Source organism: Watersipora subatra, chromosome 1 (assembly GCF_963576615.1).
Source record: "Watersipora subatra chromosome 1, tzWatSuba1.1, whole genome shotgun sequence".
NCBI lineage: Eukaryota > Metazoa > Bryozoa > Gymnolaemata > Cheilostomatida > Watersiporidae > Watersipora > Watersipora subatra.
This window is the reverse complement of record NC_088708.1, coordinates 37,810,953-37,823,528: the sequence shown is the minus strand read 5'-3', so window position 1 is coordinate 37,823,528 and position 12,576 is coordinate 37,810,953. Positions and strand designations below refer to the sequence as shown.

The window sequence follows — 12,576 nt, the reverse complement described above, 5'->3', positions numbered from 1 at the left end:
GGATTAGAACCTAGAGGAGGTTACCATTATGGTATGCATGTAGACTAGAACACATACGCATATATACGGCTGCACGCTTCACTGACCTTAAATGACTACCGAATCAGCTGCTGGTGGCTACTACTATATACATGTAGTACTATAGCCCTTGTACCAACAAAATGATAAGATATTAACTATGTGACCAGGTAGATTGTCTTAGCAAGAAGAACTTCATATAATTATTGCAATATGCTCAAAACTTGCTGTTACAAACATTGTTGAGTCTAAACATTGTAAGAATTTAGTAATAACATAAAAACTCTTAGGCAATTCCTAAGACAACATCTTCAAAAACCTTGAAACACGGCAGACATGTTAGTGGAATATAGATTAGCCTTATAAACCAATTGTAGTGGTGTACAGACCCGTAATTGTGCATAAAAGTAAGAAAAACAATGCATTATCTTGATGAAGATATATTTGTAGCATAGACACAGGTGTGCTTAGACTGCCTTGAAACAGTAAACTTTGCAGACTAGTAGTCTATTAATAGTAATAAGACTATTGTTTGTAATGAAACTGAACTAGTGGATAAAATCTATTGAAAAATCATAAACAATGCACAAAATCTATAAAACGTTGTTGAATGTCAGACTAACAAAAAGTATAAAATGGCCCATCTGCTGACTGTGGTCATAGATCTGCTGACTGTGGTCATAAATCTGCTGACTGTGGTCATAAATCTGCTGACTGTGGTCATAAAGGTACAGATTCAAAATATACCGCAAGTATGGAGCTTCAAATAATTGTGCATTAGCCAAAAATGTAATATAAATTGACTCAGAGAAAGATATATGACAACAGCAGTAAGGTATTGCAAATATAGAAAACAGCTATGAAAAGATTCACAGAACTAAAATAAAGCTGAGGTTGTATGTTTAGTGTTTTGTAAGTTTCCTTGGAAAAACTGTAAGTTCAACTGAAATAAGGCTGAGAAATGGTCATTGTGATTTGGACATTAATATATATGTAAGTTGATAAACTAAGCTCATTGAGTTATTCGCATTAACTTGAAATGTTTATTTAGCATCAATTGCTAAACTGGAGCTTACGGAGATTTATAAGCATTCAACCAGCAAATTAACTCACTTCTGATTTTTATTACATATGAACTTATTGCTAGTAGTGAAGTTAGAAAAAACTGAAACCAGTCCTTGTCACAAGCTTGGGCTTTATTCAGCATAAACCCCATAAACTGTGCCAACTGCAAACAGGTGCTTGTTTTTGTATTCAAAGCTGGAGAACATATCGACACTTGCATCCCAGAGACATCTGCTTCCAACTGTCATACCTTGGTCATTGCTTGAGCCAATGGTAATCAAAGTGATTACTTTGAACCTGGGTATCTGTAGTTCTTTAACTCTGGCTTTCACTACCTACAGGTATAATACACATTCTATGTCAAAGGGTAGAAAAATTTCAACACTCTTTTTAGACACATAAATGTCTATTTATTGCTCTTTGGAGCACAAGTTTACACATAAATTTTGACACCAGGTATGTCAGTTTTGACACCAGGTATGTCAGCTTTGACACCAGGTATGTCAGCATTGACACCATGCATGTCAGCTTTGAAACCAGGCATGTAAGCTTTGCCATTAAACATTTGTTTCATACAAAACTGTGACATGATACTACTGTGATACTACCGTGATACTACCGTGATACTACCGTGATAGTACTGTCATACTACCATGATACTACCATGATACTACCATGATACTATCATGATACTATCATGATACTACTATGATACTACCATGATACTACCATGATGCTACCATGATACTACCATGATACTACCATGATACTACCATGATACTACCATGATACTACCATGATACTACCATGATACTACCATGATACTACCATGATACTACTATGATACTACCATGATACTACCATGATACTACCATGATACTACCATCATACTACCATGATTTGTCAAACTCTACTCAAATGATCTTAACAGAAATTGAGTAGAGTTTGACAGATTTTGTTTATTGCGCATTATTTTTATAATGCACCCCCGTACTACGGACAATGAAGCATCGATGTCATCATGTAGTGTGGTAGAATGCGCAACCTACTGCATGTCTTTGTATTCCTTTTGGTTGCTGCAAGTAATAATTTACACATTAACTAAGTTACCTCTGAAAGTGTTTTGGTCATCTGACGACATATCTCAGGATCGTATGTATGATCAACTAAGTAGCTTTCGAGGACATCTTTGAGAATATTCTTGATCATTGCTCCGGGAAACTTTTTTGAAGCTGTCAGTTGGTAGGTGTTTTCATACTTTTGCTGGGGTTTTGAATCCTCATGCCCTTTATCCTCTAAGTTTGAGACACTGCTGTGAGTACTGACAAGAAAAAAAGATCAAAGTTGTGTTTTATTAAACGTTGCACAGTTCATTATATCTTTTTATAAAATTTCAGTTACATCGGTAACCAAGAAACATTCTGTTTAAGATTTCTGACTTCAGTTTCCTTAAAATCTTTATCACAACTTGCTCGTCAGCTGACTATCACAGAAAAGGTTTTCACAAAACGTTTCAATGGGTATGCAGCAAAATTTATAACTTGCACTGATCTGAATAACATTGAAATTTACACAGCCATTCTAGATAAGGTAGATTATATTCAAATAGTAACAAATTATTATACAAATCATTACAGCAATTTGCTCACATTAGTATATTATTTGTTCGTCAGCTAAGCTGAGTAGATAAATAGAAAATAGCTAAGATGTGGTTCAAGCAAACCAAACAAAGTCAAAAATGGTGTGTGAACGCGGTGACAAATTGTCATTGAGAACATGCAAAGAGCAAAACTGCACCTTTCCGAAATATGATTTCTTGAGCTGTTCCTGTTTAAATTGTAATTAGTCATTCATAAAGTATGCAATAGTTAAGTGCAGTTTTTGTCAAACACCTTAAACTCATGTTTCCTAAAGATGATACAAGCTTTTTTGTAATATTTCTATGCTTTTCAAAACAGTCACGAAAAAAAAACACACCGACAAGCAGATGAACATGTTAGTAAAATATTGAATAATTATTTTTTCATTTATAAAACATACACATGGTACTTGCTAACATGTGTCGAATGGGCAGTATGTCGAATTTCACTGTTAATCGTAGATTGACTTCCTCTCTTTTTCAGCAACTTTGCGGCCTTCTCTTTTGCCGCTTCTCGGTCAGCCATAATTATTATTGCAGATTAGCAGTTCTAAAATAGGACACAAAATATTATTTTATATACATCAACTGCGCATTTAATGTTTTATATTTAGCTTATAGTGTATATGTAGCTTTTTGGAAAATACAATGTTGTTGCATGATAGCAACCCCATTAAAAGTTTTACCTACCATGTGTTATTAAACCTCTGTTACCTCTATTACCATATAAAATAACTTTTCTAACTGAATTTTAGAGAAGGCTGTGTTATCCCGTGTTGTCCAGGTAATAAAATATTCTTTGGACAAAAAATTGATTTGTATTAAACCAATCATATACAGCCCCCCATGTGGAGGCTGTATATCAGTGATTCAACTTATAACAACATTTCCCATGCTAACTTTCAAACTACATATCACGAAAGAAGTGTTTTGAGTAGTTGAAATAAAATAAAGGAGAAAATAAAAACAACTGTAAAACTTTTCCAACTTTGTCAAACAACTGTAGCTAAAAGTTTTGGGCAGGACAACTAAATTTAAAATAAATAAAAAAACTGTGAAGGTTTCCAAATCACTGTAAATTTAAAATTTCATAACTTTCAGTGACGTATATCTTTTAATAACGTGCAGTGGAACCTCTGTTCTCGAACATAATCCGTTCCAGAAGGTTGTTCGAGATCCGAAACATTTTTTCCCATTAGAATGAATGTAAGTAAATTTTAATCGATTCCAAAAACAGAGTACAACTTCAGTAAAGTATTTTACATTTCACACCATAAACTGTACTGCATACTAGAAACAAAAACAGGTAGATATAAATTGTATTTAATTTTAATAAAACGTTTTCTATTTATGATAATGGAAAAAGAAAACAAAAGTAAATGTTTCGTATGTTTTTCTCTTAAAACATCCCAAACATTAAAGGTTAAGATACAATGACAAAAATTGCAGAAATTCATAATGAAACAGCAAAAAGATTCAACAGACCAGTTACATCAAAAATCGTAGGAGAAAGAAATTATAAACAGCAATGGCACATTTCTTTCACATCTTTGAAGGAGAATCCTCCTCCAAAACCGAGTTTGTCAAAAACCGAAGCATCCAACAGCCGAGGTACCAATATAATCAGTAAATAATCAGTAAATAATCAGTAAATAATCAGTAAATAATCAGTATATAATCAGTATATAATCAGTATATAATCAGTACGCAAGTCGCCAAATTTTAAGTTCAAGATAAATTATTGTCGATATACATACTTCATGAAATATATACATATATATTTCTTCAAGTATGTATATATATATACACATATAAACTAGCTGTGCCTTCCGGCTTTGCCCGGGTATTAAAAATCAGCTTATAAACAATGAGAAGTGCAGGGAGTTGCCTACCACTTGCTATTAGTCTGGGGACGTTGCCAATGGAAAATGGTATTAAAATCAGCTTATAAACAATGAGAAGTGATGAGAGTTGCCTACCATTTGCTCACTTACTACTATTAGCCTGGCACATTGCCAATGGAAAATTCCAGTAAGCTAGTGAATAGGTAAGCGCTAGGCTTTTAATGACGGTACATGACATTGCTTAAAGGTTGACTTGCAACAAAATTCACATTACAGTTATTTGATATGAAAAGATTCACCATGTCTTACTGTGTTGTGTTGTAGGTGCAAAATATGTGGAAAGGTGATTACAAGTTCTTAAAAACTCAAAAATGAACAGAAAGTCACAGCCACGCGAGACCGTCGTAGTTTGGATTCTCTTTCCAAAACGGCTCAAATGTGACGTAGTTGTGAGAGATGGTGTCTGTTTATACTTTCATGCAACCTTATTCATCGAAATATTTTGACAAATATACTTCACGCATTCAATAAAACCATGTCCAATATTTTTACGCGTCTGTTGTATCGTCATTGTAATGCTGTCACTTTGAGCCGTGATATCTTACACCTTACCGTAAAAATTCTTTTAAATTTTTAACATTACCTCGAAGAAGCACATATCACTGTCTGATAATCATGACGAGCCTGTTGGTCACCTGTGATAATCGAAAAGTGCTGCAAAAATTATTTTGAATTATTGGGTTACATGATCAGATTATGACTGGACGAAACAAAACTGTAAAGTAGCGAGCATCTATATTTGATACGGGGTCTTCGGTAAAACCTGAAGTGTTTGTCATAAACTAGTGCTACGATAAGTTTTATGTTGAGCTTTATATTGGCCTTTCAATTCACGTGAGAACACCACGTGACAAGACGATAACCAAATTTCATGGCTACGTCAGAAAAATAAACGGATTCCAATCTACAGCGGCTTTTCATTTTTGAGCTTTTAAGAGCTTGTAATCACATTTCCATATATTTGGCACCTACAACACAACAGAGTAAGACATGGTGAATCTTTTGATACCAAATAACTGTAATAAGAATTTTATTGCAAGTCAACCTTTAAGCATTGTCCAGCTACGCTATTCTAATAATATCTAAAGCTGGAGGGACACACATACCTTCATATATGTCTATATATATATATTTCTCAAAGTATGTCTGCATGTCGTATATCAGCCTGCATTCCGGCTATAGCTATTATTAGAATAGCCTAGCTGGGCAACAATGCTGATGCAATGTCATTGCCTACAGGCATTGTAAGGTTACTAACTGGCTTAGTGGAATTTTTCAATTGGCAATGTGCCAGGCCACTTGGTAATGGCTTGCCACCTGCTGGAGAGTTGCCTGCCAGCAAAAAGGTAGGCAAATCTCATCATTTCTCATTGTTTATAAGCTGATTTTTAATACCCGGACAACGCCAGGAGGCACAGCTAGTATATATATATATATATATATATATATATATATATACTGCTAGTATATATAGTATATATATAAAATTGGGTAAAAATGAAAGTTAAAGTTAAGTTTAAAACAACTTTATTACTAATAGTTTCATATTGCCATGCGATAATCATCAGATAAAATTGTTAGCACTGAAAACGACTTATATATAGATATTTTATCTGATGATTATTGCATGGCAATATGAAACTATTAGTAATAAAGTTGTTTTAAACTTAACTTTAACTTTCATTTTTACCCAATTTTACATCGCTCTATTTTAATATTGAGCACTTTCATGCAAGAGACTGTTCATACTGCATCTACTGTATAGTATATATATATATATATATATATATATATATATATATATATATATATACATGTATATAGACTATTAGTGGTACCCGGTGTTGCCCGGGTAATAAAAAAGTCTTTGGACAGAAAATTGATTTGTATTTAACATATAAAAACATTTTCATTGTAACTTTCAAACTACATATCATGAGAGAAGTGTTTTGTGTAGTTGAAATAAATTAAGAGAAAAATAAAAACAACTGTAAAGGTTCTAAAACTTTCTCAAACAACTGTAAATTTTTAACTTCATATCAAGAGAAAATTATTTTATGCAGGACAGGTTCTTTTCTTTGGAGGCATTAGACGATGTCTTACTTCTGAGAATACATGATTTTAACCAATAACAAAAAAAAATGGCAGATTATGGTACTATTTTGTAGTTGAAACTTTAGTAAAACAATGTCTGCCAAAAATGGTTGAATGAAAAATTATTATTAATAAAGATTGGAAACTATTTAAGTAATAATAGCAGTGATAGAAAAATGAATGTTTAAACTTCGAACACGATACTCAAATTATGCACAAGTTGAAATAAAAACGATATTGCAACAAACTTGAAAAACTTGTATAATAAACTTCAAAAGTTACAAGAAGTTTATTAATGTAATAAGAGAATGTAAATCTAGATATACATTGTATATTATTCAAAGTGAGCACTGATAGGAACATTTTTAGCGTGTTTAGTGAGCTTCGCCTTACTCGTCAGTTGAGGAAAGAGAATTGCGCTCGTTACCGGACTAATATCCTATATCTACTATATAAACGGCAATTGTGTGTGTGTGTGGTGTGTGTGTACGCCTCTATACATAAGCTATTCATCGTTTTACATAAAAATCACGTGATCTCCAGTGAGCCCGCCTCTTTACAGTGGCCAACGGCACTGTTCCCTTTTAAACAGCAAATGTGCTGCCATGTTAAAAAGCACTGTCCTGAGTTCTGCGGCCTATACAAAGGTGCCTACGCAGCTATACAAATGTACTACTCATTAAATAAAAGAAATTAATGAGTAGTAATTTACATGGAATTAATATTTACTGCCAACGTGTACCGAGAACGTCACGTAAACGTTTGTTTCTTGCGGTCACTGGAAAAAACGCAGTTCTCACCTACTAAACTTTGACATCTAAAAGGTAAGTACGTGTGCTTCTTATTCAATTTCAAGAGATTCCCAAACAAAGGTTAAAAAATTAAACTTTAGGCAAATTCTATAGAGAAATCTTAGGACAACACTGTTACTACCATAAAAGTTTTAAAGACTATTGGTTATGTTATCAAAGAATAATAAAATTCATTTACTAGCAATCGCTGGTAAAGTCGCAAAAATGCGTCTACGCGGTCGACCATAGAAAACGCATGCTGCGAGTAGGCCTACTGTAACGTACTACTACAGAACTTGCACGAGTACTCCGAGGGTTGTGATAGGCGATGGTGAAAAGAAAGAGAGCAGCTGGTATCGACTTACTGTCACCCTGCTTTAGCCATGACAAGCTGTACGTCGCCTGCTCAAAAGTAGGCACAAGCCGAAAACTGTTTGTTCAGACACCCAACAGAAAAACAAAAAATGTTGTCTATCCACAAGTTTTGTGCTGAACTAAAATTGTGTTATTGTTATGTCATGCTATGTTCTTCATGTTCTGCGATACCACATGCAGCATTTTCTAACATATTTTTCAGTATATATATATTTTCATGCATTCGTTTTCCTTATTGTATCTCATAAAAAGACTATCATGCTGGCGTTATATCTTATTATTTTAAGGTGCTAATGCTGTATCTGCCTTGACATCATACTGTCTGTGCTGTTATACATATAAATTTTATTGACACAACCTCATTACTGTTTGTATATACCATACCAAAACACAGGCTATAGACAAAGAACTGGTGAGCCATAATTAGTGTTTTAAGCATGTAGAAGTTTCCATTGAATAAATGCTGGCGATAGCAAAATAGTTTGTATATTCTTTTAAAAGATGCAAAATTTTTCAATACTGCCAGCTTAAAGAACTTCAGTTTGCTTTGCAACGTTAATTTCATCACCATTTCTCTGTACACAAATAGGGTAACTCCGATTTGAGTAGTTTGAGACTGATGTATTGTAGACTAGCTGTAAATCGTATTGCAGATTTCCATTGTTCTCCCCAACATTATCGACATATATGACTGCATATGTGTATGCATTGTGTGATCAGGGCAAAAAAAACTTCAGTGTACTGCATATTTGGTGTTGTTTTACAGTATGAAAGACAACTCTCAATAAACCTCTTGCTGTACATGAATCTGTTCCTGTGGACGGGTATTGCAGCTAGCGGTTTGGCAGCGAAAGTCTCCAGGCGCGGCTTTCCAGATGAACGAGTTGGGGAGTGCGAGGCGATTGATTACGAGGTGATTGATTGCGAGTGCAAGGCGATTGATCGCAAGGCAAGGTGATTGCAAAGCTAGTACGAGGCGATTAATTGTTAAGCAATTGATTGCGAGGCAAGTGCAAGGCGATTGGTTATGAGGCGGGTGCGGGCCGATTGATTGCGAGTGCGAAGCGATTGATTGCGAGGCGAATACAAGAGCGCGGATTTTCAACTGCATATATAGACGACTATGAACGGATGCATCAATCTAGATAATTTACTAGATTTTACACACATTTAGCTGTAAAACACATTGCAGGTTTCCATTGTTTTCCCCAACATTATTGACATGTATATGTGTATGCATACTCTGATCAAGGCACCAATTTCAGTGTACTGCATATTTGGAGTTGTTTTACAGTACGAAAGACAACTCTCGATAAACCTTATGCTGCACGTGAATATGTTCCTGCAGGCTGGCAATGCAGCTAGTCGCTATTAAAACAAATGTTACATAACAAATAGAAAAATATTCATACAAACAAAGATATTTTAATTTTAACTGAAAGAAATAACCTAAAAGATTTTTAAACAAAAAAAGATTTTGTTTGTATTTAATGACTGTGAAACGCGAGGTACCAAATCAGAATCCAAAAAACGTATTGTAGCTGGGAAAACGTTTTCTGAGCAGCTGGAATAAATTAGTAACGAACTAAATATAGATGTAAAATAAGTTACAAATATGTAAACTATGAAATGTCGAATCAACGTATATATTTTGGTATATTGTTGTATGGAGATACTGCGAAAACAAGATACCAACAGGGAATGTAGCAAGACCACAGGATAAGCATATAATACCTACATACAGCCAGACGTCCAAAGACATTAAAAGATCCAGTAATTAGAAAATGTCAAAAGCAAATTAGAAACATCAAAATTGGAAGAAATCGATGATAAAAATTGCGTCAACACCAAATAGAGAAGATGTCAAACGGAAATCGAAGCAATTAAACCTATCGACCGCCATCATCAAAAAATCACCAGAGACACATTAGAGATGGGTCAAATGAGTCACATACAGATCTGCCACTCCTGTCAAACATGACCTAGACACCAGGAGTAAGTCACGAGCTCCACCATACATTTCAACATCACGTGCACCAGCTGAAGACTTACGCAAACAAGATATCTTCACATGCCTGACAGAAAGCATTGAACCTTAACACTCAACCTACACCTACAGGCTAACCATCCCACATGCCAGACATCTACAAAAAAGAACAGCTCCAATGACTCAATATCTCTATCCCCATCTCTATCTCTGGCTCCAGCTTGAGCTCTCTCTCTCTCTCTCTTCCCGAGGGCCTCCTTAGACGCTTTCCAATCTGCCTGCTGCGGAGCCTCTCTCTCTCTCTTCTCTACCAATGGAACCTCCTTCTCCTCCACCAACTGAGCCTCCTCTACGCCTCTATCTCAATTGCCGACACTCTCCACCTATGACCTTTCACGATGCTCGTTTGACTGTCGAAACTAACAACTGTACAGAAGTGATCAACAAGCGTAGACAACCGTTCGAGTAAGGATGTAATTTTTATTAGCTCTTCTAATTGTTTGTCATTAATATTATTGTTTTAGAATTTTGTAGTTGTGTATTTCATTGTTTGACTTATAGAATAAAGAAGTAACTTTGACTGGTAGATATTAGTATTGCTTACAATAGCTTAACATCATCATTAGTACCTGAAACAGTAATAATTATATTAGTTCCCACACAGGCTTGCCAACCCAAGAGTGGGGCAATGCGTGAGATTTGGTTTTGGGGCAATTGATGTATCAATGATAGTATATATAAAATTGTGGAAATTGGGGCAAAAATCTCACGCATTTTCATTTTCTCTTTGGGATGATTGCGTCAGTCTCACGCCCAATGCGTAAGAGTTGGCAAGTATGTTCCCACAAGCTAAGCAAAAGTACACAAATTAAACATAGTCAAAATAGATTAATATGACAAGCAAATTCAACACTGATGTTGTGTGTGAATTTGGATTATGGTATGCATAACATAATTTCTCCACGACCACACAACAATATATCAGTATGTACAAAAATCGCCAAATTTTTAGTTCGAAAAAAATTAGCTTCAAATGCTTACTTGCAACATAATTCACATTACAGTTATTTGGTATCAAAAGATTCACCATGTTTTACTCTGCTGTGAAATACGTGCAAATAATGTGGAAATGAGGTTACAAGCTCTTAAAACCTAAAAAACGAAAGTTAATCGCAACCATTACGGAAACGCCGTAGAATGGAATTCATTTTCAAAGCGGCTCAAATGGGCAGATGGGACGCAATTGAACAAGATGGCTTCTGTTTACACTACTATACAACCTCATTCGTCGAAATAATTTCACAAACAGAATTCAAGCATTCAATAAAACCGTGTCTTGTGACCTTACGCGTCTGCTTCATGATCATTGTAACGCTGTTAACTTGAGCTTATTAGCTCAGTGATATTGTTGATGGATTCATCGATGCATCGATCGTGAGTTCAAATCCATCGATACGCGGAATTTCAACATCAAAATTTTAACACATACATTGTATCTCCTCAAGTGGGAGATTGCCGAGGCCGAGCTGCGAAATTTTTTTCCCAAACAGGTTTACATACGGCAGTAAAATTTGGCTCCTGGTTGGTTTTAGTAATTGAGTTTTAGTAATCAAAACCTACATCATTATATTAAAAATCAATAGTTATAATTAGAAAAGAGCACAAAATTCCAAAAATTTACTCACAATGGCTTAAATTATTAAGTTTTAAATGAGCGCCTCTTCCGTTTTAACAACACTTTTTGAATGGTAACAAACTTTACTACGTTATTTAGAATTTTGGGCTCCTTTATAATTATAATTGTAAAGGCTGGACTGTGTAGTCTCCGCACGCACACACAAAAACAACACAAAACATCAATTTTTTTGTGTGTGTAGACTACGGCTCGGCCTGGGCTTCGGCAGTATCCCACTAAAGGACACCTGTAGATTTTAGGATCTTCAGCCGGAATGCATACGGACATAAAACCTACTTTGAGAAATATATATACATGTACAATATATAGATGAGCGTTGACTTGACGACCTCTAACTAACCTTCAGACAAGCAAAATCCTATTATGACCCCCAGGAATAAAACAGCGCTTCCTGTAACAATCCATGACAATAACTTAAGCCAAATAGCAATCATCGCTCTAATCCACTACTACTGATTAATTTATCCTACATCAATCAATAATGAGCATTAGCCATCACTCACTGATATTTTTAAGTTGCGATACAAATCAATTAATGGCTTGCTACAAGCTTCTAGACATAATCAAAGTTTAGATAAACATTGAACTAGTTCACACAAAAACTTTGGGAAAAAATTTTAAGGTTCATTTAACTACCAAAGGAAATATTAGCCGTATTCTTACGGAGGAAAAACGAGAAATATCAAGTTGCGGCAGTGATGACTGTACAAATGAAGTAACCCACTTCACTAGCAAAACAATTTAAAAATAAGATCAATATGTTAGGTTTGTGTGACCTCTTAGTCATGTTTTGAATATAAAAACAATCATAATAATCTCTAATGAGTCTACATACGTATATTTGTAAAATGATTTATGTTCACTCCCGATCCGCAAGACTTCTTGTTGTTCTGTTGCTGCGGTAACACAGCTCCTCATAGCGTAGAGAGGTTACTATTAGAATGGACCGTTTCCGTACAACTGTTCAAAAGATTGTACATAGCGCTTAGGCTAGTTAACTAGATTCA

General features: G+C 34.9%; 1 protein-coding gene across 1 annotated transcript; it reads right to left on the bottom strand.

The window, feature by feature from the left end:
* Positions 1–448: 448 nt before the first annotated feature.
* On the bottom strand, positions 449–12,469 carry LOC137404107 (dynein light chain Tctex-type 5-B-like). The gene is made up of 4 exons (XM_068090264.1): positions 12,405–12,469; positions 3,124–3,272; positions 2,194–2,404; positions 449–1,418 (listed from the first exon to the last, which is right to left on the bottom strand). The coding sequence occupies exons 2-4, from the start codon at positions 3,246–3,248 to the stop codon at positions 1,215–1,217; spliced, it is 540 nt and encodes a 179-aa protein (XP_067946365.1). The 5' UTR covers positions 3,249–3,272; positions 12,405–12,469; the 3' UTR covers positions 449–1,214.
* Positions 12,470–12,576: the final 107 nt, after the last annotated feature.